At 38.4% G+C, this 24,689-nt stretch overlaps 1 protein-coding gene and 1 long non-coding RNA gene across 12 annotated transcripts in view; one reads left to right on the top strand and one right to left on the bottom strand.

Moving 5' to 3' along the window:
* The window catches only part of git1 (G protein-coupled receptor kinase interacting ArfGAP 1), a 168,689-nt gene that overhangs the window by 111,708 nt on the left and 32,292 nt on the right, over positions 1-24,689 (top strand). For 7 of the 11 annotated variants that reach the window (XR_011348522.1, XR_011348520.1, XR_011348519.1 and 4 more), the window contains 6 exons: positions 457-608; positions 9,563-9,715; positions 13,337-13,555; positions 14,729-14,839; positions 19,518-19,594; positions 22,080-22,253. Coding sequence is in view for 1 of the 11 variants with exons in the window: in XM_069910441.1 (XP_069766542.1) it covers positions 457-608; positions 9,563-9,715; positions 13,337-13,555; positions 14,729-14,839; positions 19,518-19,594; positions 22,080-22,253 (886 nt within the window). In the remaining 10 variants the exon portion in view is untranslated. The remainder of the gene's footprint in view (positions 1-456; positions 609-9,562; positions 9,716-13,336; positions 13,556-14,728; positions 14,840-19,517; positions 19,595-22,079; positions 22,254-24,689) is intronic. The other 4 variants (XR_011348523.1, XR_011348521.1, XR_011348524.1 and 1 more) reach the window with 3 other exon arrangements.
* Positions 14,561-21,646, bottom strand: LOC138749269 (uncharacterized). The gene is made up of 3 exons (XR_011348527.1): positions 21,461-21,646; positions 15,464-15,656; positions 14,561-14,972 (listed from the first exon to the last, which is right to left on the bottom strand). It is a non-coding gene; the product is annotated as an uncharacterized lncRNA (long non-coding RNA).

Here is a 24,689-nt window from a genome sequence, read left to right as displayed (position 1 = left end):
AAAACTAAAATATTTTTATCTGGTATCGTTATGGAAAAAGATTTTTTTCTCTGGCAGTGAAGTTTTACATGAACATAGCTGTGGTTTCATTTTAATATGGCTGTAAGTCTGGCCAGACTTGAGATTTTTCTCCTGCTGGGTTATTTCTCTTAATTTCTTCAGTAGCAAGCTGGCAACCTTCAGTATTTGCATCCTATGTGTACTTAAGACTCACCAAGACAATTTGTGATGTGATGTTACTAAGATGTTGGTCAACCCGTGGAACCTGAGGGTTGTTTGAAAGAGTAATATGGGAATGGGTTTTCCTCTTCTCCCTGAGGCGGTCGGTGTTGCCTTAGCACTTTTAATAGAATGATGTCAGCTTTTTGCGTTTGCATCTGTGGGTAATTATTAACTTGGCTCCCTACACTCAAGCAAAATATAGTAATAATACCAAGCTGAACTCTCTTCATGCAGAAACTATTGATTACCTTTTACGAAACCAAAATGACCGTCCTGACAGCGATTTCGGCGATGATCAACATGATTACGATAGTGTAGCTTCTGACGAAGATACCGAGGCTGAGTTGCACCGAAACGCATCCTCATCCAGAAACAACCGAGCTAAGGTGAGAAGTGAAAATGTTCAATCGAGACTCAAATATTAACTCTCCATCAGAAGTTAATGGACGCCTTTAGTTTAACACTAGTTTTAATTACAGTATTTACCGTAGTTTATTTGGGAATATCTGTTTTTAAATTGATTGTTGTGTTTTTCCAGTAATATGAGCATTGGAAACCTTTGCTCATGCAGCTGTTTTATAGTGATGGGCTGTCAATATTTTCTTGGTCCATGACAGCACAGTTCAGGGAAGATGCCATTTGAGATGATCTATCTAAATTTGTGCCTTTCGAGTCAAAAGTGATTGTTCTAAGTCACTGAATGATCTTGAAGATTTTTTTAAAATTTAGACATTAACAGGTTCTTTCGCCCCATGAGCCCATGCTGCCCCATTACACCCAGGTATATTTTGAAGGGTGGGAGAAACAAGAGCACCCAGAGGAAACCCACACAGACACGGGGAGAAAGTAAAACTCCTTGCAGGCCTGGGTTGCTGGTGCTATAACAGTGTTATGCTAACCATGTCACCCTACCGTTCTAAAGAACAAAAAAATTCAATTGTTGGGTGGCTAGAAAGCCGGAGATCGGGTGGTAAAACAAATAGGGTCCTTTAAGCCTGAAATATTCAGTGATTTATTCCTAATTTTTGTAACCTCATCTTTTTCATGTTATGAATTCAATAAATTTGTTGCGATTGGGAATGTAGAACTAAGATTCAGTCTCAATGAAGGATTTACAATTGTGGAAAAGGTGAAGACATTTTTACCGAGAGGAAGTCAGTTATTGGAATTCTCTGTCTGAGTGCATAATAGTGGTTCAATTGCTGAGTGTATTTGAGAGAGAAAGAGAGAGAGGTTGATAGAATCAATGAATATTGTTGATGCCCAGGTCTGAAAAGTGAATAAATATTTGAAGTTAGTGCAGGAAAGTGGCATTTGGGTAAAAGACTAGTGCATCTTGTGTGAGGACCTGATGGCCACCTTCCTTTGTTTATACTCTGATCACTTTAAAGTATTTGGTTATACAAATGTTACAAGTTGAATAATTTCAGAAGCAGAATGTATTGTCATGGCCATGTTACAAAATTTGTTGTTTTGTGTAGCATCACCAGTGCAAATACAAAATGAATAAAAGTAGAGCAAGAAAAAGACAACGTGAGGTATTGTTTGTGGTTCATTGTTCATTCAGGAATTTGATAACAGGGAGGAAGAAACTGTCCTTGTACCACTGAGTGCTTGTCTTCAAGCTCCTGTACCTTTTTCCTGATGGAAGCAGAATGAAGAGGGTATGGCCTGGGTGGTGGGGGTCCTTGAGAACGAGGCTGTTTCCTTAAGGCAATGCCTCTTGTAGATGTCCTTGATGGAATGAAAACTGGTGCTAGTGTTGATAATAATAATTTAAAAAAAACAGTGACTTAATTTTCGGTTTAATTATACTGTTCTGCATGGCCTTAAACTAATCAGTCCACATATTTAACATAATTTGTTATGTTTTCAACTTGCGGGAATAGTTCCTCTTTTTCCTGAATTACCTTTAGTATATCTGGATTAGCTGTGGGAGTGTTTGAAGAGACCAACTAGAATTTGGATGAACTGTGATGATATGCACCAAGCATTTATTGCCCCAAACGTTTGGATCCACAATGGTAAAGAAAACTCCATTGAATACGGATCTACTGTTTCCATTGTAGAATAGCCAGTATTAATTTTTGAAGAGTTTTAGCTTCACTAACGACAGTCCATGTGACCTGGCTGCACATTAAGTGAAGACAAGTAAAGCAAGTTGATGCTCTTGAGCATTGGCAACATTTTCTGTACAGTGAACCTGTTGGAAACGGTGATTATTTTCAAATGTGTTAGTTTCATATATTAACAGTGTGAAATAATTATATGAAAGCTATTCGTTTAGATTGTAGGGCTTTAAAATGTTTTCCCATTGCTGTTCTCCATCATGCTGCAATCTGTTCACTATCTTTCTGTATGGTCCCATACAAATATGGTAGATGAGAAATATAAATGCGCTGTGACAAGTACCCAAGATTTTTAATTCCAAAATGTTCCCATTGTGAGTCAGAAATCAAAACGCAACCATTAGGCTTGCCAATCAATTGCTTATCATGGGGCTGAGATGGTGTCATTGCATTTTAACTACCTTGCAATCTAAATAATTTCCATTCAGAATAAATCTAATGGTAGTTTTTAGATTGCTGTTTATTCTAAATGACTTAAGAGAGAATGTGCTCATTTATTTTTGAGAGTTCTGGTGTGCTGTTACTCATTCCTTAAGTATTTTTGATCCATGCTCAACTGCAAAGAAGTAAAAGGGAGGCTTTAAAATTACAAGCTTGAATCGACAAGATAAATACATACACAATCCCCCAACATGGAAATACCTATATATGGGAGGGGTTGGAGAGGAGGGATGGTTATATTTCAGGTAGCAAGCCTAAACTAAAAGCAGATAATGGCATTTAAAACTTCTAACAATTGTGATCTTTGGTTTTTTTTTAAACTAAATTTATCAACTAAATTTATGTTTTTTTGGACAAAATAATTATATAATCGTAATTCATAATACAGTCTTCAATTGAAATTAGACGTAAAATGTTTTGACTGTTATTAACGTAAGAATTAAGCTTGGTCCCTGAAGCTGTCTCTGATATTTACTTATTTCATTGCTGCTCTGATTGTTTCCTTACACAAGAAATAGGAGCAGGAGTCGGCCATCTGGCCCGTCGAGCCTGCTCCGCCATTCAATAAGATGATGGTTGATCTGATCATTGACTCAACTCCATCTACCTGCCTTTTCCCCGTATCCCTTAATTTTTATGTAAAAATCTATCTAACTGAACCTTAAATATGTTTAATGAAGTAGCCTCAACTGCTTTCCTGCACATATAATTCCACAGATTCACTGCTCTCTGGGGGAAAAAACGTTTTTCCTCATCTCCATCTTAAATCTACTCCCCTGAATCTTGAGGCTCTGCCTCCTTGTTCTGGTCTCACCTACCAGTAAAAACAATTTTCCTGCCTTTATCTTATCTATCCTTTTCATGATTTTATATGTTTCTATAAGATCTCCCTTCATTCTTCTAAATTCGAGTGAGTATAATCCCAGCCGATTTAGTCTCTCCTTGTAGGTCAACCCCCTCATCTCTGGGATCAACCTGGTGAACCTCCTCTGGACTGCCTTCAAGGCCAGTATATCCTTCCTCAAGTATGGAGACCAGAACTGCACAAAGTACTCCAGGTGCGGCCTCACCAGGACCTTGTATAGTTGCAGCATGACCTCCCTGCACTTGAATTCAATTCCCCTAGCGATGAAGGCCAATATTCCTTTTGCCTTCTCAACAACCTATTGTATCTGCAATCCAACTTGCAATTCATGCACAAGCACTCCCGAGTCTTTCTGCATTATAGCAGGCTGCAGTTTTTCACCATTTAAATAATAATCTGCTCTTCTATATTTCCTACTAAAGTGGATGACCTCTCATTTACTAACATTGTGCTCCATCTGCTACACCTTAACTATATCCTTCTGCAGCCCCTCCACATCCTCTGTACAATTTGCTTTTCCACTCAATTTACTATCATCCACAAACTTGGCTACACAACACTCTGTCCCCTCTTCCAAATCATGAATGTAAATGATGAACAGCTGTGGGCCCAGCAGTGACCCCTGCGGCACCCCACTTACTACTGTCTGCCAATCAGAAAAAAACCCATTTATCTTGACTCTTTGCCTTCTGTCAGTTAATCAATCCTCAATCCATGCCAATATACTTCCCCCCCCCCCCCCCACCGACTCCACTCATCCATATCTTATTGATAAGTCTCTTGTGCAGCACCTTATCAAACGCCTTCTGGAAATCCAAATATACAGCATCAACTTGTTCCCCTCTATCAACCGCATCCATTATATCCTCAAAGAACTCCAGCGTTTGTCAAACAAGACCTTCCCTTTCTGAATCCATGCTGTATCTGCCTGATGGAACCACTTTGTTCTAAATGTCTCGCTATTTCATCCTTAATGACAGCTTCAAGCATTTTCCCGACTACAGAAATTAAGCGAACTGACTAATAATTACCCATTTTCTGCCTACATCCTTTCTTAAAAAGTGGCGTGATATTTGCGGTCTTCCAATCTTCCGGGACCTGTCCAGAGAATTTGGGTAATTGACTACTAATGTATTGACTATAACTCCCGCCATTTCCTTCAGTTATCTGGGATACATCCCATCAGGACCAGGAGATTTGTCCGCTTTCAGTCCCATTAGTTTGCTCATCCTATCTCTTTGTATCAATTATTTTATTGAGGCCCTCACCTCCCTTTACATCCTTATCATCGCTCTTGGCATGCTGGACATTTCTTGAAGACTGTGAAAACTGACACAAAATATCTGTTCAATGCTTCGGCCATTTCCTCATTATTCAACATCAATTTCTCTTTCTCATCTTCCATGGGACCCATGTTGACTCTAGCTATCCTCTTTTATATATTTATAAAAATTTTTGCTATCTGTTTTTACATTTTGTGCTAATTTACCTTCATAATCCTTCTTCACTTGTCTTTTTTCTTGTTTAGTTGTCCTGTGTTGCCTTTTAAAGTTTTCCCAATCCTTCAGTTTTCCACTACTCTTGACTACTTTGTACACATGAGCTTTTAATTTTATACTTTCCTTTATTTTCTTAGTTAGCCAAGACTGACTCCTCCCTCTCTTACTGCCCTTATTTTTAATGGGAATATATTTTTGTTAAGCCCTGTGAAAAATCTCTGAAAGTCTTCCGCTGTTCCTCAACTCTTCTGCCAACTAGCCTGTGCTTCCAGTCTACACTGACCAATTCCTCCCTCATCCTGTTGTGTATTACGCTTGAACAGGGGAGCCAACTAGTTTTAGATCGAATTATTGCATGCTCCATCTGAATGAGAAATCCAATCATACTGTGAACAAGAGGGTCCCTAGCTACTAGATCATTAATTTTACCTATCTCATTGCACAATAGCATTCTCCCTTGTTCGTTCCTTAACGTGCTGCTCAAGAAAGCTATAACGGATGCATTCTATGTGGAAGTTGGTCCCCCACGACAAATGCCATTCCATTCTTGCATGCCTCAATTATCTCTAGGTTAATTGCCTGTGCCACTGTGCTATTGTTTTTTTGATGGGCGATAGACAACTCCCACCAGTGATTTTTTTTTTTTACCCCCCCCCCCCCCCCCCTACTGTTCTTATTCTTAATCTCTGCCCAGATGGGCTCAACATTCTGCTCCTTAGATGTATCGTCTCTCACTATTGCCCTGATCTCATCCTTGATTAAGAGCGCCACCCCACCACCTTTTCTATCTTTTCATACTACCTGATACCCTTGAATATTTAATTCCCAATTATGTCCATCTTGCATCCAAGTTTCTGTGATGGCCACTAAATCATATGCCTTGGAACTGATTTATGCCTCAACTTCACTAACCTTGTTTCAAATACCACGAGCATTCAGATAAAGTGCCCATATGCTCATTGTCCTTTCAGAATCTAGTGACCTTTGCATCCTTTGCTTTTGACTTTTCTGCCCTCTATTTTTCTTTTTCCCTTTCCTAACTCGAGCTTTGGTCTCTGTACCCCCTTCCTCATTCTTTCTTTGTAGGTTCCCATCCCCCTGCTCCATTAGTTTCAACCTTCCCCAACAGCGCTAGCAAACAATTTCCCTAGCACCTTGATCCTGGCCCTGCCCAGATGTAAACCGTCCTATTTGTTCTGGCCCCATCTGCCCCAGAACTGGTTTGAATGCCCCAATAAATTGAAACCCTCCCTCCTGCACCACCATTCAAACCACATATTCATTCTAACTCTCCTGCTATTTCTACTCTGGCTAGCTCATGGCACTAGGCCCTAAATTTATCTCCTAGCCCACTAAATTCAGCTTTTAGTACCTCATTTTGCTTTTTTTCCTATATTGTTGGTACCAATATGGTCCTTGGCAGCTGGCTGTTCTCCCTCCTCTTTCAGAATGTCCTGCAGCCGCTCCGAGGCATCCCTGACCCTTGCACCCAGGAGGCAATGCATCATCCGGGAGACCCGTTTGCAGCCATTTACTATAGAATCCCTTATAACTATTGCTCTACGATTCTTTTTTCCTCCCTATTACACAGCAGGGCTACTCACAGTGGCATGATCTTGGCTTCTGCTGCCTTCTCCTGATGGGCTATCTCCCCCAAAGTAGTATGTCTGTTTTGGAGGGTGAAGATCGCAGGAGATTCCTGCAATAGCTTCCAGTTACTGCTCTTGCTGTCCCTATCTTTCTCTACTCTCTTATGCTGCAGTATGACCAACTCACTAAATGTGCTATCCACCACATTCTCTGCATCTTCGATGCTCCAAAATGAGTCCACATGCAGCTCATGCAGTCTATCAGGAAGCTGGACACACTTCCTGAACTCAGAGTCCTCAGGTACTCTCTCAGTCTCTGAGTTCCCTCATGGCACAGGAGGAGCATGACACGGGTGGGAACTCACCTGCCATGTCTCAAATGAATCCCAGTGATTATGTTAAATGAAAAGAACTTGCCCCTTTTATCTGTTCTGAAGCCTCAGTGCTCCACTCCTTCTCTGTGCCACTCACTCGCTGGCTGCTCCTTGACCTTTCCCTCCTTTTATTGACCGCTACCCATTAATCCTGTTGCTCGCTCCTACTGGTCCTGTTGCTCGCTCGCTCTTCGCTGGTCCTTTATCTCTCATCTGAACTGGGACCAAGACTGATAAGAGTGCCCTTTTACTTACTGTTCCTATCAATCGTTCCTCGCTGGTCCTTCACCTCTTGCCCTTAAGCTTTCATTTCTGTCATTCTGGGGTAACTGCATCTCATTGCTTATCTTGTATCCAGGAATCTATCTTGAACTTAAAAATGTTCAAAGACTCTGGTTCCATTGCCCTTTGAGGAAACGAGACTGAGTCACATGACTTCAGAAGTTGACGCAATGCTATTACAGCACTAGTAACCTGTGTTCGAATCTGATTCTGTCTGCAAGGAGTTTGCACGTTCACCCTGTTACCATGTGGGCTTCTTCTGGGTGCTTCGGTTTTATCCCACGTTCCCAAGATGTACAGAGGTTAGGTTAATTGATCACGTGTGTAATTGGGCTGGAAGGGCCTGTTACTTTGCGGTATATCTAAATTTAAATTAAAATTAATCTCATCTCAATCATAACTGGATAACCCTTTTAAGGAATGACTCCACATGCACCCTTTCATGATCCCTTAGGATTTTCTACATTTCATTTCAACCTTTCTCATTACTTTTATTTTAATTTGGAGATACCACACAGTAGCAGGCCCTTCTGCCTCCCCGAGTCTGTGCTGTCTAAATACACCAATTATCCTTCAAACCCCGTGCATCCCAGAATGTGGGAGGAAACCCACAGTGACACAGGAAGAATGTACAAACTCCATACAGACAGTTGCAGATTCGAAACCAGGTTACTGGCACTGGAACAGCATTACACTAACCATGATGCCGCCTGTTCTTGGCTTCAGTAGAATAAATCTAACTGGTCCAACCTTCCTTCATGAGACAACAAACTGAGACCAAGTATTAGTTTAGAAAATATCTGAGCTGTTTCCAATCCATTCACTTCCTTCTTTAAAGAAAGGGACAAAACTGAAAACCGTATTCCAGATGTGTTCTTACCAGTGACTTGACTATAAATTCCCTATTTTTATATTCAATCACACCATCATTTCTCACCGTGAGAGTACACTTTGATCCATTAAGATTCCTGCAAACTCCTGAGGATTAAATTTGGAAGGAATAATTTTTTAACATTCTTTTTGCCCTATTCCTATAGTTCTTTGAATTGTCTAATATACAGAAATGTAGCCATCTCTGTTTTTGATACAATCAATGATTTAATTTCCACAGCTGGAGTAGAAAATTTCAAAGATTCACCACCTTTTGAGCAAAGTTTTTGGAAGAGAAATTGTCACAGAGATCGTATCCAAATGTGTGGACCAGTGTAACTCACTTCAACAATCTACCACTGCAGATCATACCAAGGCTATCTGTACTTTCTTCCCTGTAAAATAAAAACTCCTTTATCAGCCTCTTATCACTCAGCTCAAATTATTTGTCTTTCCATAGCTTGACCATTTCAAATAGTGGACCTTGGTTGACAAAAGGATATATAATACAGGAATGTTGAATGCTCCACTCCAGTAACAGCCCTAATTTGTTGCCTCAAACTTGCACCCACAAAATACTTATTTAGTCAATTATAGAGCAATATCGGGCGGAACAGTTACTGTAGCAGTTAGCGTAACACTTAATATAATGCCAACGTCAGAGGTTTGAATCCAGCGCTGTCTGAGGAGTTTGTACATTTTCCCCATATCTGCTTGGGTTTCTCTGGGAGCTACAGTTTCCTCCCACCCTTCAACACGTATTGGGGTCATAGATTAATTGGAATATTTGGGCGCACTCTTATCGGTCTTGGCCCCAGTTCAGATGAGAGGTAAAGGACCAGCGAAGAGCGAGCGAGCAACAGGACCAGTAAGTAAAAGGGCATGCTTACTGATCTTCAGCCTAGTTTGGGCAAGCAGCAAAGGATCAACAAGGAGGAGTAAGAAGCCAGTGACAGAACCAGTAAGAGGCTGTACTTACCGGTCTCAGGCCTAGTTCAGGCGAGAGGCCAAAAGGGCCTGTTATCTTGACATACTGTGTGTCAAAATTAAAGATCCTTCAGGAAGCTGATGGATGAAATTGGAAGGGAGCCACACTTCCAAATTGACGAAGGGAAAACAGAAAAAGAGGCAGGAAAATGAGAAGTAAAGTGTGATTTTTCTCTCAATGTAATGCAAATACCAGCTTCAGCATTGAAACTGGTACTTTTACGGCCTTGGTTCACCATGGTGCTTGGGTAAAATGTTCCTTTTTTTTTCTGCAAAATAAAAATACGTTTTTTTAAATCTTTAGAGCATGGATTCCTCTGACTTATCAGATGGTCCCATAACATTGCAGGAATATTTGGAAGTGAAGAAAGCTTTGGCTGCATCTGAGGCTAAGGTACAACAACTAATGAAAGTGAATAACAACCTCAGTGAAGAACTGCGCAGACTTCAGATGCAGGTGGGTAAATATTAATGGAGATTCCAGTGGAAGTAGGATTACATTTTTATTATTTTCACAGTAAATTTAAAATTTGTTGTTCTCCCAAAATGTACGTTTGATTCCACATTGTTTTCCAAGGTATTGAAGGGCACATTGTTATTTTTGAAGAGTCCATGACATCATTTGAAATTTGGTTTTAAAAAAAAATCATTTCAAAAGTGAGTATTCCAGATGTACGGCAGATTGATTTAATTGATTTGAAATTGTAAGTCAATCTTTTAATAGTTTAATGGATTACATGTCCTCAGCAATTGTAGCTATTTGGCACCCGAGCTCGTCCATTTCAATATTCTTTATTGACCATGTATGTACATTAAGTTTGTTTTTATTTTATCCAGCTATTTGTACCCTCCCTTGTGGTTCAATGCCATGCGAAAATGATTGCATCACAAACCTAAGCCACTGGTTCTCTTCCTCTAGACCAGCCTGCAACATTGTTTTCTGTGCTATTTTTACATGGGTCATTTGTCCCACTATTAGCATTTTAAACTATCCCAGATACATTCAAGTTCCGATGCTAATCTTTAATGATGCATTTGTCCCTTAGTGCAACTATCTCCATGGTAAAGATTCAAGATTCTTTTGTTGTCATGTTAAAAAAACAGAAAATGTGATGCTATTCAAAATTTGCTTTAGACTACTGTCAGGGAGACAACTATTCGCCACCAGCAGAAATTGCCCAGCACCCCTAACAGTCAGAGAAAAAGATTTCAGCATTGCTAACATTATGAACATTCTATACATGTTGCTATTAAACCAGCTTGCATAATCATTGTTTAATTATTGCTTTGCATTATGAAACAAGAAAAATGAATGGCCTGATAGCATAGGCTTCTTAGTTATGATGGAGATCAGTGCAAAAGTCGTTTTCTGTTCAGTTCCATTCTATGAGCCAGGCCTTTTCCAAAGCAAGTAAACAAACCCTCATACTTAGAGCTTCGCCACAGGTAAAGCTTGTGGTGCAGAAGTATTTTTGCCTTAAAGCTTTGCATCAAAGGTAAAAGTAACAGCATTGCTGTAGCCTATTAGTGACTGGAATATTTGGCTTTGTACTGTTGTCGTTGATTTGTTTTGCCTGGCTGCCAATTTTCCAACTCTTACTCAGCATTATTAGGTTTGTAATTGGGCTTCCTGCTTAAAACTGAAGTCTGGCCTGGAGCTGATTTGCTTTGAGTTGAAATTTCTGGAAAACAGGTCCATAGAAATGTATTAGAATTGTCAACTGTGAAGGACTGTGGGCTTTCTCTCCATTTATGCTAATTGGAGAAATATTAGAATAAGATGATTCCTGATATGAACTTGCCTGAAATGTTAATTTTTTAAAATGACCTTTTTTGTAACTAACTAGTTATGGGCATAAGATCAATGTGCGAATTGGTGTGTGCTGCAACTTTCTTGCATGCTTAATTGCTTTTTGCTGCAATTGTTTTATTATGATTGAAATCCCCTCCTCACTCGTGTCAGGAAGAAACTAATTACAAGGTCTATTACCTCCTTTTGTTTAGAAGGAGTAAGCATTGCCACACAAGTGCCAGGTGGCATACTCGATCTTAAGACTGAAATGCACTGTTTACTACTGGACGCGAATATTTGATGGCAGTAATGGGCAGATAATAGCCATAATATCCTGTACTTTTGATTGGTAGAGATAGTTATCCACTGTGATTTAAAGAAACGCTTGCTAAGCGTAAATTTGTGGCCAACTGGGGATCTTTGAGTGCAATGCCAAACTGTGTCCTTTTATCAAAATGTCATTGCCCTGGGTACTTTGCCACATTATGAAGTGTTTTAAAGAGCAAACTGAATTTGTAAAGTACCATCCACCACCATCGTCAGGTTATTTACCATTTTAATTGTAATTTCAGTTTGTGCTGTGAATATGCCTTTATTCGTATATATGTACGCTTGCCTTGGTTGTTTTAAATGTAGTATTCACTGAAGTATTGTACAGTATTTGTTTGCACAATGGAATAACAAATATTGAAAGAAAATCAAAAATCTATTCTGTAATCAGGTGGATTCTACATAAGGTCAATGTGCGAATTGGTGTGTGCTGTAACTTTCTTACATGCTTAATGGCTTTTTCCTGCAATTGTTTTATTATGATTGAAATCCCCTCCTCACTTGTGTCAGGAAGAAACTAATTACAAGGTCTACTTTTTACCTGAAATAAAGAACTTTGGCCTTGGGTAGTGACAACTTAGGAAAGTCAGCTAACCTCTTATCATATGGCCCTGTGCTGCAGTAATCTCTTGGCGTGATGTAGGTTTTGGGACAGAACAACCCACAAAAATTAACAATCCCTGATAGCCAGTTAAGACACATCTAACAGCCAGAATTATCAATGACTGACTTTAAAAAAAAATATCAGTGTTTCAACTTTTGAAAATTCCTTAAATCTTTAAAAATCCTAAAAAATTTATAAATGGATTAAAACAATTAAAAATAATTTTAAAACATTAAAATAAAAAAAATATAAATTCTAAGTTCATGATTCTCACCCATGTCTCTCAGTTGTTCCCCTGCATTGAGGAGCTACACTTCAATGGCAGATTTCTCACAAAGTTTCAGGAAGCATCCACATAGGAGAAGTGGAACACTGTGACGCATGGACTTTCAAAGCAATATTCAAAATTGAGATTGATCTTTAAAGAATTTGGTTGCAATCTCCCATTTTGCGTGTGTTCTATCTCCTCAGTCAACAGAAGGCAAGAAATTTAATGCTATTTATGCTAAATAACTGAGCATTACATTTGCCCTGGTTTTACACTTGATTATTTGCCAGCTCGTCCATTTTATTCAGCACTCTCGTTTCTACTTCCGTGGACATGCTTATTTGCTGAATAGTTTGAGAGTCTTCAGAAAACGAATAACTTGCAAATAAATGACCACTTAATTTGGGTGTGACTCCTCCTGTAACTAACCTTTATAAATAGATTTGAATATCAAGTCTATCTAATTTCAGTTATAAGAATTTGTTGTGTTTGACACTGTTGGTACATCCAGAACAGCCATAGAGTGGATTCCGTAAAAGTACTTCTCAATAGTTGTGGACTCATGGGCAATACCTGTGTATTAACTAATGTTTTCCTGGGTCTCTCTCCTCAAAATCATTTTGGAATCAGCAAATATTAAAGTTGGTAGTAGTGACTACTTTAATTGTTTGTCCACAGTAATCTGGTGTCAGTGTGAGAAATTGAGGTTGCAAATGTGTCCAAGCTTCTGTGTGAGACTTCACTGGCACTTTTAAAATTTTTGGTCTACCTGATACTTCAGATTGTTTTGGACAACCCTAGCATATTTGGTCTTTGAACTGGATAAATATGAATGGTTATGAAATAAACACACAACGACACAAATATTTAATAAACAGGTTTCTAACTGATAATACACCTGAAATGTAAAATAACATAATTTAGTCATGGCACAAATACTGAACCTAATAAGTTTGTGCTTTACTATAGAACACATCCCTATCAATTATTTGAACAAAAATGTTTATATAATAACTGAAGATGGGGCCTTGATAAATATTAAATTACTATTTTAAGATGTTGTGGATCTCTTTCATTACGTCAGATTAACAAACTGCAGACAGAGAATGCACAAATGAAGCAACAAACTCCTAGTCTGCATCCATCATCAGCTGCCAGTGACCGCCAGGAGCTTGCCCCACATACAAGTGCCAATAGACGCGATCGGCAAGCTTTTTCCATGTATGAAACCAGATCTGGGCAGAAATCTTTTGGACAAACTACTGATGATATTGTCACAAGACTTCAGACTTTGGACTGCAGTGTGAGTTAATACTTGCAAAATGGATTTAATTTCATACTTAAAGCATATTGACCTCTACTAACTTATCGGAGCAATTAACCATTAGCAACAAAGCTATCTGTTTAGTTTATGGATAATATTTTGCATAAACAGAGGGGCAGCAATTCTCTTGCCCTCTAAATCAACTAACTACTAATTTTAATACCTCAAATTTGGCTAAATGACAGATTAACTGATAACTGAAAAATAGTAATTTTGGCTACATTTTCAAGTTTAAGTTCATCTAATACTGCATTGGCATATTGAATTGGAGATGAAAATAATACCTGTAGTAGGTTCTAGATTAATCATTGAATTAATTCCCTTTTTCTTGGATTGGCTCAGAGAAGAATAAAGGCTTTGAATTTGAGAATTAGGCAAACCCTTAGTTGTGATCGAGTTTCATGATGGGCGTAACATTTTTTTATCTACATTGTTTTTATCAATTTGGGAACTGGAATGAAATCCCGGGGAGTATAAAGGAGTAGAGGTAAGAGTTCATCACTGGCAGTTGTTGTCCAGTCAGTGAGAAGAGGGACAAAATGTGCGCAAAAACTGCTGGATACTGAACCACAGATATTTGTAGTGGGTGGTGAGGTGGATAGCAAGGAAAAAGACAAATTATCTTTAGAAAAATATTGCTTGACTCCTGGTACTGAAAACTTGAAGTTCTGGGTATGTACTGATATTTTCTAGGTGTGTACTAACAAATTTGTGTCGATTAAATATTTTGGAGAAACTTTTTATTTCTTTTTGCTTGTGATGTTGTAAAGCGTGGAAGAAAGTTGATTAAATGAAGCCAGCAAATAATTAAATCATATACTGTATAATTATGTGAATACTATTCTTGAGGTTATGGAAATAGGGATATTGCATTGATTCATTATTGGGGTGTGTGTGAATGTTGCTTCATTTGTGCTAATTTGTTCTATTAATTCAATATGCATGTCGCATTAACAGAAATCACAATCTGCCAGTAGGTGTTTGACATGAGATATCTTGGTTTATTTGACACTGTCAGCATGAAACTGTTTAACCAATATTTTTCTACAAACTGCAAGTTGTCTGTAGCAAGTTATATGCATGGTTTAATTTTGAAAATGCAGTACTATCAATGTGCATGTCATTGTTTACACTGTCCCTTCCATGTTACAGATTCGCAGGGGTGTCTCCGTGACCTCTGTACCCTTTCCCTTCTCCCCGCAGCACTCCTGTTCACAGGACTGCAGCAGATCCGTGGTTAAGTACCATCTCAGTTGGGCTCAAGTAAGAAGGGGCAGAAAGGATTCCAGCAAGTGTCCTAGGCTCACATATCCATGCCTTTTGCTTGGATTTTATTCCTTCTCTAACGTTGGCTTCTGCTTTCCCTTCAAACATGGGAGGTTCTTTTTTGGAATGCCTATATGATGAATGTCAAAGGAAATTACGGATAGTATTTATATAAAATTCTTAAACATTGCATACAGTCATGGTCTGCTTTTATTTTGTCATTGTAATTAATTTACCATTACATTGATGGGAAAGGATCAGTTTTACTTGTGGGGAAGGACCTACAAAAATCATTTGTAGTCATCGTACTTCATTACATAATCTGTGTAATCTGTAATGCATCCGGAGGGAATGGCCAGTGAGATTTTTGCATCGATTTCAGACCCCATCAATCCCAATTGTATCAAATCAAATGCAGACAAGGACATTTCCTGCTGATGACCAACCACTAACATCTGTTGGTTGAATCAGTCCTTTATTTTACTTTAAAGAACTTGGGGTAGCTCAAATACCACAATTACTGGTGCCTTGTCCTCCAAATTACTGGTGTCTTAACCTTCAAATCCTTCCCACCATCAACTTGGCAGAGATCCGAAGTGTTGTGAAATACATTTCACTTGCCTGGTTGAATGCAGCTTCAACAACGTTCTAAGAGGCTGATTCACTTCTGGGACCATTCAGTACAATTTGTTAATGTGACTTTTCTGCCACCTTCAGCAGTTCCACCCTTCTCTTCCGGCATTCCGCACTGCAGCAACTTCTCCAGCGAGCTTTGACCATACGACAGAAGTTTGTATCTTCTACAGCAATGAGCCTAGAGGAGTATTATAATAAAATGGTATCAGTTACAGGGGAACAGCACCACCATCTCACTATCCTGACCCATTCCGGCATTATTACTGAGTCAAGAAGTTCTTCAATTTAACTTGTAGGAAATGCAGTGTTTGGAGAAAGCCTCACACCATCTAGGGGTTGCACAGTTAGTGTAGCAGTTAGCAGAATGCCATTACAGTGCCAACAATTGTTCGAATTTGGTGCTGTTTTTAAGGAGTTTCTACATTCTCCTTGTCTCTGCATGGGTACCAACAGGGGCTCCGGTTTCTCCCACCATTCGAAATGTACCAAGGGTTGTTAGTTAATTGAGTGTAATTGGGCAGGCACAGGCTGGTGGACTGAAGTTGCCAGTTACTATACTGTATGTCTTTTTTTAATTAAAAATCATGTTCTTGAGGGTTATTAGAGAAGGTCAAGCATTGGTTTCTACATCTTGAATACTAGTAAATAAAAATCATAATTAAACTGCAGTTCAGCTTCTTACCTCAAAATAGTAAAATATAGAATCTGCTTCAGAAATGTTATGAATAATTTCATAATTTGTTTTCTCAGTGCATGAAATTTTTAAGATTTTTGTAAAGGTTTGAAAAGTAAAGCTGGTAAAAGTGCTATTAATGTCAAGGGCAATCTCCAATTGACTGACTCAAAACTTCACAATGAAACAAGATGGGCAAAGAACAGACTAAACTTTCAGAAATGTATGGTTTGTAAGTGAGGCATTCCAAAAGAGGAGCCCCTGTTACTGAGCTGTTACCACCATTGCTTCCAATCTAACTATTGCTTCCCTTTCGAAATTTTTAACATCCTTCTTGAATAGTACAAGGGCTTCCAGTGGCTATAATTTGTCAAGCAAGTCCATTTGCCATTCAAGTGTTCTGATTTTCTTGGGTTACCCAGGTGATAACCCCAGTGTTATTCTATTAACTCTTTGAATGCTGCTTTACTTTTTCATTTTAAAATTATATTGAGACACAGGTTTTGTAAATTTAAATTAAAGTAGGTAATAAATTGTATTATGTTTTAATGCCAAGTATGGAAACCATTAACTAAAGCATTATAAAACTTGAACATCTGTTTTTTTATGGTCTTAATGTACAAAATAGCCTTTATGGGGCTAGGGAACAATGGTAACTTAAACTGTTGATAGGGAAAATATTAAAAATCTCATGTTTGCCAAAAACTAAACATCTTGCAATTCAAAAATGCTTTTCTATGTAACTAGAGCTTAATTTTTGTTGTCCATTAGTTTTGACTCTTAATATTTCAAATGATTTAACAGCAATTAGTTATTTCCTCAACTGCACAGATCAAATTTTAGATTTGCAAAAACTGCGTCAAAATATTAGTAGATTTTCTGAAATATTGCAGAATTGTTTGTATCTTCAAGTTGTTAACCCTCTAAGAACTTTGTACGTTCTGAAATGATCAAACACAGTTTTGTAATTTCTTTGTGATTTATTGTAAATTTCACTATAAAAGTGCATTTTGTCAGTAAAGACGTAACATTTTTATTAACTAATGCAGATGCTAATGTTCTCCTCTAAGGGTTAAATTAAGAACTTTAATCTGAGTATTTTTTTTTATAAATGAGAGCATTGCAATCAAAAGTTTCTAATATTGAACATGTAAAATAAAGTAACATCTTTAGAAATAGAAAGTTCCATTGAGAGGATGTAATACATAATTGAAGATGATTGAAGCTGTTCAGGTTAATCTTGTAAGATTCTCTTGAATCAGAGTTTTATTATATTGAACTGTCAAAGTAACTTGCCCCTTTATCATTTCTGGTTGTATTCTATTTAGATATTGGACCAATGAGTATACGATGAGATCTATTCATTTTTTTTGTTCCATTTTAAATTTGTTCAAAGCTGACAACATTTCAGAATAAAAAAAACTAACCCGTATGCCAATATCGTTGATATAATTGGTATATTCATAGAACCCTAGTTATTAGGTTATTTAAATATAGCGAGTGAGAAACTTGTGTGAGCAAGTTTTGAATCATTCCAGAAAACTGACAATTTTTGTTTAAAAGGCAAGGATGCTTTTGAATGGCTATAGGCAAAAGTGATTTGGTATTAAATATGATTAGGTTACTTGAATGCCATCTCCCAGAACCATTTAATTCAACCATGCTAATATAAAATCTTTTATTTATATTTGATCCATTAATTTGCTTTGTATTGGACCGTTTTCGGAGAAATCCATGGTCATTATTCATGGAAGCAACCGTCTCCTGTGTCTCCCATTCACAGCATCCAAAGTCAAATGTTAAAAATAAAGATTTGAAAAGTATTTTATCTTTTAGATTTTACATTTTTATGCAACAATTGCTACAGTTCATTATTAAACTGCAGTAGTGAAGACGAAAGGACTTATTTTCAGTTAAATTTTGCTCTAGTTTACCAAATCTTTCCCATTACCTGTACCTTAATCTGAAAAGTGCATTTTCCTTAAATTTGTTTGGAAAATTCAGTAAATTTAAAAAAAAACAGAAATTGTTCAACTTAAAGCATATTGACCTCTACTAACTTATCGGAGCAATTAACCATTAGCAACAAAGCTATCGGTTTAGTTTATGGATAATATTTTGCATAAACAGAGGGGCAGCAATTCTCTTGCCCTCTATATCAACTAACCTCTAAATCAACCAGCAGTTACATAGAAGATAGGAGCAGGAGTAGGTCATTTGACCCTTCGAGCCTGCTCCGCCATTCAACGAGATCATGGCTGATCTTAAAGTTCAGTACCCCGTCCCCACCTTCTCTCCGTAACCTTTAATACCCTTATATTGAAGAAATAGATCTAATTCCCTCTTAAATAGATTTAATGAACCTGCCCCTACTGCCCTCTGTGGCAATGAATTCCACAGATTCACCACCCTCTGGGTCAAGAAATTCCTCCTCATCTCGGTCCTAAATGGTTTGCCTATTATCCTCAAACCATGGCCCCGGGTTCTGGATTTTCACATCATTGGAAACATCCATCTGCATCCATTCAGTCCAGTCCTGCCAGAATTTTATATGTAATATGATATATGATATAAAAATGCCTTTGAAAAAGAAAAACAGTGATGTCCTGGAGCCTTCTGCCATTGTGTAAGTACTTTTAAAGAAAGATTCAGAAGGGTGCGTGAATTTTTTGTACCTTTTCCCTTTCTCAGGGTGTAAGAAAATAAAAAAAAAGAAAACATCTCTATTCTTCAAAATGTAAATCACAAAAAGATCTAACTGAAAAAAAAATTGAGATTCAGAACATTAGTGACCTTAAAGTTGTGCATTTCGGAACTGTTAATCCTCGAACCACAAATATGGAAGGGTGAGCACTGATACAGGACAAACAGCCACTGAGAAATATATTAAGGAATGTTGTGAAATCAAATCTGGTCCAGTTTTTCACAGAAATCTTTCTAAACACAACACACCATTGTGGAATCTGTTCTATGAAACATTGACAAAACCAGGGTAAATTTGTACCAAACTATTAATGAAAACTAATTCCATATTGAAAATTATCCTTTTGAAACTGAGTAAATAATAAAAAGGGTAACGACAGTATCCCAACTACCACCTTCTTGTCACTTTGATTTATACATTAATAGACTAAATAATTATTTGGTGCTTAATACTAATGACCATAACACAAAACTAAATTTCATTTGCTTAATTTTTTTTTTGCATTGTAATAACCAAAGCTTCTATTTCTTGTGTGAAATTGAAATATTCTATCCTATTGTTATGCCTGCACTGTTTTGATAATAATTACTTCTGAACAGTTCGGCAGAGATGTTTATGTATCTTAAAGTGGTCTTGTGCTCAAGTTTTGCTTTGCCTTGCAGGTATCCAAATTAGACAAACGTGGCAGTGGAACAGACAGTGATTATGACAATACCCAAGCCATCGAACTGCCAGCGAGGTGAGAAGAGCTTGATTGTCGATTATGACTTGTTAAATCAATGTGTGTTGTGATACTCAACAAAGGAAAAAAATCTGCAAGATGTCGTGCTTTTAGATTTTGTATAGTTCTGCTCCACCCACATGCTTATCTCTGCAAGTGATGCTGTTGTATTCCAACTATGTAAGCATCCAATTGTAATTCGTGTACACCTTCATATGAAGTTGTGCCCAGTCATGCTGCTTTGAAACATCGAAGGGGAAGATTTGTGCAATAAGTGTGAGTTCAATTCTGCATAATGGAAAATGACCAAAAAAAAGGTCATCATCCATGCTGGGATTCGGGGTCCTGTTCCGAATCATGTTATTATCCCTGAGAAAGAAAAATCAGATGGTCAGTTTCTATTGGATTGCTAAAGCCTTGTTCAGGTATAAAAACATTAAAATTAATTTCCATGTATCTTGATTTTGAAGACGGAACATGCCATCTGCTTTTAACTCCAATTTTATCAAGAAAAGTTTTATCCCGGCGTTCGGATCAGTCATTGTTCGCGCTTGGTCGCTCAGCCAGCGAGGGCCGTCCAAGAAATTTTTTTTTTTATAGATTAAAAAAAAGAAAAGTTTTATCCCAAACTACAACATTATCTATTCGGCGCCAGTCATGTTTTGCATGCAAAACCTAGGTAGTAAAAGAGGCCATGCTGACAGTGAAATGCACTGCAATCTGGACAATTGCATGAGTATACACTATTTCACTCAATAGCAAACAAAACACAAATTTTTACCTGGGTTACTCTCTCCAATTTTTTCATGAGAAGGCCATTGGAGCTTTTCATACTGAGGTCAAGTTGGTTGCTATGGTCAGCCACAGTAATGAAGGCCAATCTTTGAATCAGTTCCATATTGCCTTTTTACTTTGGACTTTTACCAAAAGTTCTTTAGATTATTTTTTTTAAAAATCTTTATCTCATAAATGCCGTTTCCTTCGTTAGCTGCTTTCAAATTGGGCCATGTCTAACTGTGCTCTAGCGAACTCTTGTTAGTGACTGTTAAAACTGGGAAGAGCATGCCTTTGTTTATCTTGCAATTGGCTTTTTGTTGAATTAGACATTATCTCTCTGCTCTCCTGCTAATTGCCGGGCAGGCTCAGCTATGTAATCTGGCTACTAGCCCAGGCAGTCCTGGGCTTAGTGCCTAGTATTAAAGTTCACACCTTTGCTGAAGCAAATGTGTCCAATGGTTAGCTGCAAGGTTTTAGTCCGTCAGTGACTGAATACAAAGGAGCAAGAAAAATAGATTTGGGTTCATGGAGGTTTTACAGATTTGCTATTTCCCAACACATTCATGCGCCTGCTAGAGTAACCTTAACATTTCTGCGCCTGTTCTTTCGTGGGGACTTTAATGGCCACGAGCTCCAATGGCCTTCTCATGAAAAAATTGGAGAGAGTAACCCAGGAAAAAATTTGTGTTTTGTTTGCTATTAAGTGAAATAGTGAACCCAACCCACCAATTTTCCCTTGCAACCGTGTCTGCCGGTCCCGCATCGGACTTGTCAGCCACAAACGAGCCTGCAGCTGACGTGGACATTTACCCCTCCATAAAGCTTCGTCCGCGAAGCCAAGCCAAAGAAGAAGAAAGAAGTGAAATAGTGTATACTCATGCAATTGTCCAGATTGCAATGCATTTCACTGTCAGCGTAATTCCATCAAGAAGCAAACAGATGGTGACGAATGAGAGACATTGACTGTAGCTTTGACTTCAGGATTGATTGGCAAGTTATACTGAAGAGCAATATAAAACAATGGCTTTTTATCCCCAAACACTCCTGAGCCTGGAGGCAAGACATCACTGACTGTCAAAGTCATTTGGAGGAGTATTGAGCACTTACTGTGCAGAGTCTCACCAATGAGGAATTGAAAGATTGTGCCCTGGAGCCTACTGAAAGAGACAGTGTGTTCCCACTGATGTAATTAGCAATCTGCCAGTCATCCAAACATTCAGACTGCTATCTCAAGACCTAATTATTTCAAGTATATTTTTTACATTAGTTCTTGCTTGTTGATATAATTGCCTTTGTATTCAAGCACTCATGTTACAAAACCGTGTCATAAAGTCTATTATGCAGTAGGTGCTGTTGTGTTATTGAGCTGTAAAATAATTTGGTAAACAATTGTACAGTAATTTTCTGGAAATTGTAGCATTCATCAGATCGTAACGGTTGGAGGTATTGATTTGGCAGAGCAAAATCATACTTTTGAAGCTTAAGTAATCTGTAGTGATTGACAAGTGTTCTCACCCAATAGCTTTCAGACACAACTATTGTAGACATTTTGAATTTCAAACACTTCATTATCATTGGTGGTATTATCTGAATTCGGAGTCTGGTTCGCCGTGTAGCTCAGTGAGGCATTTGGGTTCTCTCTGCACCTAGCAATGAACTGAAAACTCCACTGCACACGCTATTTTAGTTGCTGGGCTGCTAACCTGAATTTGTTATTGCATCCTAGTATTGCTGATGGGAAAATGGGCAGAGATGATGACCTACATCTAGAGTTTGATGAGCATGATGGTGAGGTAGATCCAAGCCTCCCCAGCACAGAGGATGTAATCCTTAAAACAGAACAGGTCACCAAAAATATCCAAGAGCTGCTTCGAGCAGCACAGGAGTGTAAGCATGAAAGGTTTGTATGGAAATTCCTTAAATAACTCATAAATTATGTTTGTCATTGTCACATTCAAAGGAGGTAACAGTAAAACCTCGTTAGAACAGGGTAGTTGGGGGTCCAAGATTTCATACCGCGTTACGACCGAGTCAGGGAACAGATGCACGTGGGTCATGATTCAGGAATCAGGAAAACAGAAAACTGTGACTCAGCCTCTATAATAAGACCTTTAAACTCCACATATTAACCTGCACTTCTTGAAAATGAGTCCATTTTTGAGTTTGTGTCATTCTAAATCAATGTTTGGGGTCCACAGACACCCGCACTATAAGCGATTCCGCGTTTGAACAAGGTTTCAATGTATTAAACTATTTGATTGTACTAATTACCAGATAGTCAGTAGTCCAACAGGTGGGGCATAGTGTTTGAATAACTGAATTTTTCTCTATGCCATGTAATGTTTACTGCAGTAAAATCAAACAGCCATGAAACAAATAATGTTATGCAATTAATGATATCAAGTAGTTTCTTATTACAACAGTCTTCTGCACAACTTTTTGCAAATTGCGTCTTGAACCCTTTCACCTCAATGCCTCTAACTATCTCAAAGGCAGTGGATTGAACTGACTGACTGTGATCAAACCTAACAAATCATGTGCCTGTTTCCGAGAGTGTTTTCAGGTTGAATGGCAACCTCTGGCCTCTGTGCTGTCCCTATCCTAATATTGTAAGATTTTGACTCATCGTCAGAAATCGTGAGGTTCAAATGATCGGAAAACAGGGTTTAATGCTCCCATTGAAAGCAATCCTATTTGGTATTGTCACTACTGATGTGACTCTACCCATGGTTCCAAAAACAATCCCTTATTTAGGCAGGAAAAAAATATGATGAAAATATTCAGCAGGTCACCGCATTAGCAGAGAAAGAAACTGAGTTAGTATTTCATTAGGATAAGAAAACAAAGTTATTTAAAGTTGCAAAAAGAGAGGGGAGGAGAGTTGCTTAGTGTAAACCACCACATGAGCATCAAGTGCATCGCACAGAATGGGAAGATGGCATGAATTGGCACTTCACCCAAGTGGAATATTCAGACCTGAGGATAATGGGAGGGGAAGAGGCAATAGGGCAGAATTTCCAGGGAAAGATGCCACAGGAAAGAAAGTGGGCATTGGTAGCTGTAGAAGAATAAGCCAGGGAAGGGTAGGGGGTCGATGTTTCTGATCAAAGCAGCATCTTGTTGAAGGTGGCAGAAATGACAAAAAATGATGCATTGAACGTGGAGGTTGTCCTTGCCCTGGGTGAGAACTGAAAGTGAGGGAATTGAAACATGCAGTTGAAAGCCCTGTCAACTATGTCAGAGGAGAAAGCACAGTTTAGAAAAGGAAGCATTAACGTGGAAGATGTCAAGAAAGTAGAATCAAATCCTTTCTGGAAGCATTGTAGGAGGAGGTGGAGATGACCTATTAAAAAGGCTTTCTTATACAAGGTTGGGTCAGGAAACGTGGAGCTGCTTAATCTCAAGCTTCTTTGACATTTATTTCACTGTTACATTAGTGTTCTTCAGTGTTTCAGCCTTTATTCAACTTGATGTTTAGCTTCTCTAATAATCTCCTGGTTGCCCTTCCAGCCTCATTCTACAAGTAGTTTCATTTCCTTTGCACACAACCTTCCCAACCATTCTCTCCACATTTTGCCATCTATGTACTTTCCTGAAAGTGCCATAGTAAAGTAGGTGATGAACAAGGCATATAGTATGCTTGCCTTCATGGGTCAGGAGTAAAAAGTTGGGATGTCCGACAGAACTTAAGTTAGACTGCCCTTGGAGTATTGTGAACTGTTCTGGATACCACATAATAGGAAGGACATGGTGCACTGGAGAGAGTGTAAAAATTCTTCAGGATGATGTCTGAATTGGGGGATTTTAGATTTGGACAGAGAGTGGATCTGTTGGGTTTTTTTTCCTGGAATGAAGGATGCTGAGAGTGAGTTGATGGAAGTAAATAAGAGGTATAAAAAGGGTAAATGGTCAGTCCCCCACCCCCCCCCCCCCCACCGATAATGGCATTAAAAACAAGAGGTACAGGTTAGAGGATGGTGTTTTAAATAGGATTCGAGGTGAATGGTGGATTGATACCCGAAACACTGCCAATTGCTACATTTAAGACGCTTAAATTGACATGGCACAGAATATGGGCCTAATCCAGATGCTTGACATTGGTTTAAAAAAGGCCCACTTCTGTGCTCTACAACTCTGACTGTACCTTGACATATTTGTATGAACTCCTCATTGCCATTGGTTAAGTAATCAACAGTCCCAGACTGAAGACCTATTTCTTCAGTTCACTCTACATTTTTTTCCTCAGATTTAAAAGCTAAACTCATCTCATGAAGTTAACTGCAGATACTGACATTGCTGGGTTAAAGTGGGAAACAGCTAAGTTTCCAGCTAAGCC

Source organism: Narcine bancroftii, chromosome 14 (assembly GCF_036971445.1).
Source record: "Narcine bancroftii isolate sNarBan1 chromosome 14, sNarBan1.hap1, whole genome shotgun sequence".
NCBI lineage: Eukaryota > Metazoa > Chordata > Chondrichthyes > Torpediniformes > Narcinidae > Narcine > Narcine bancroftii.
Note: the sequence above shows the minus strand (reverse complement) of the source record. Positions and strands in the feature narration are given on the sequence as shown.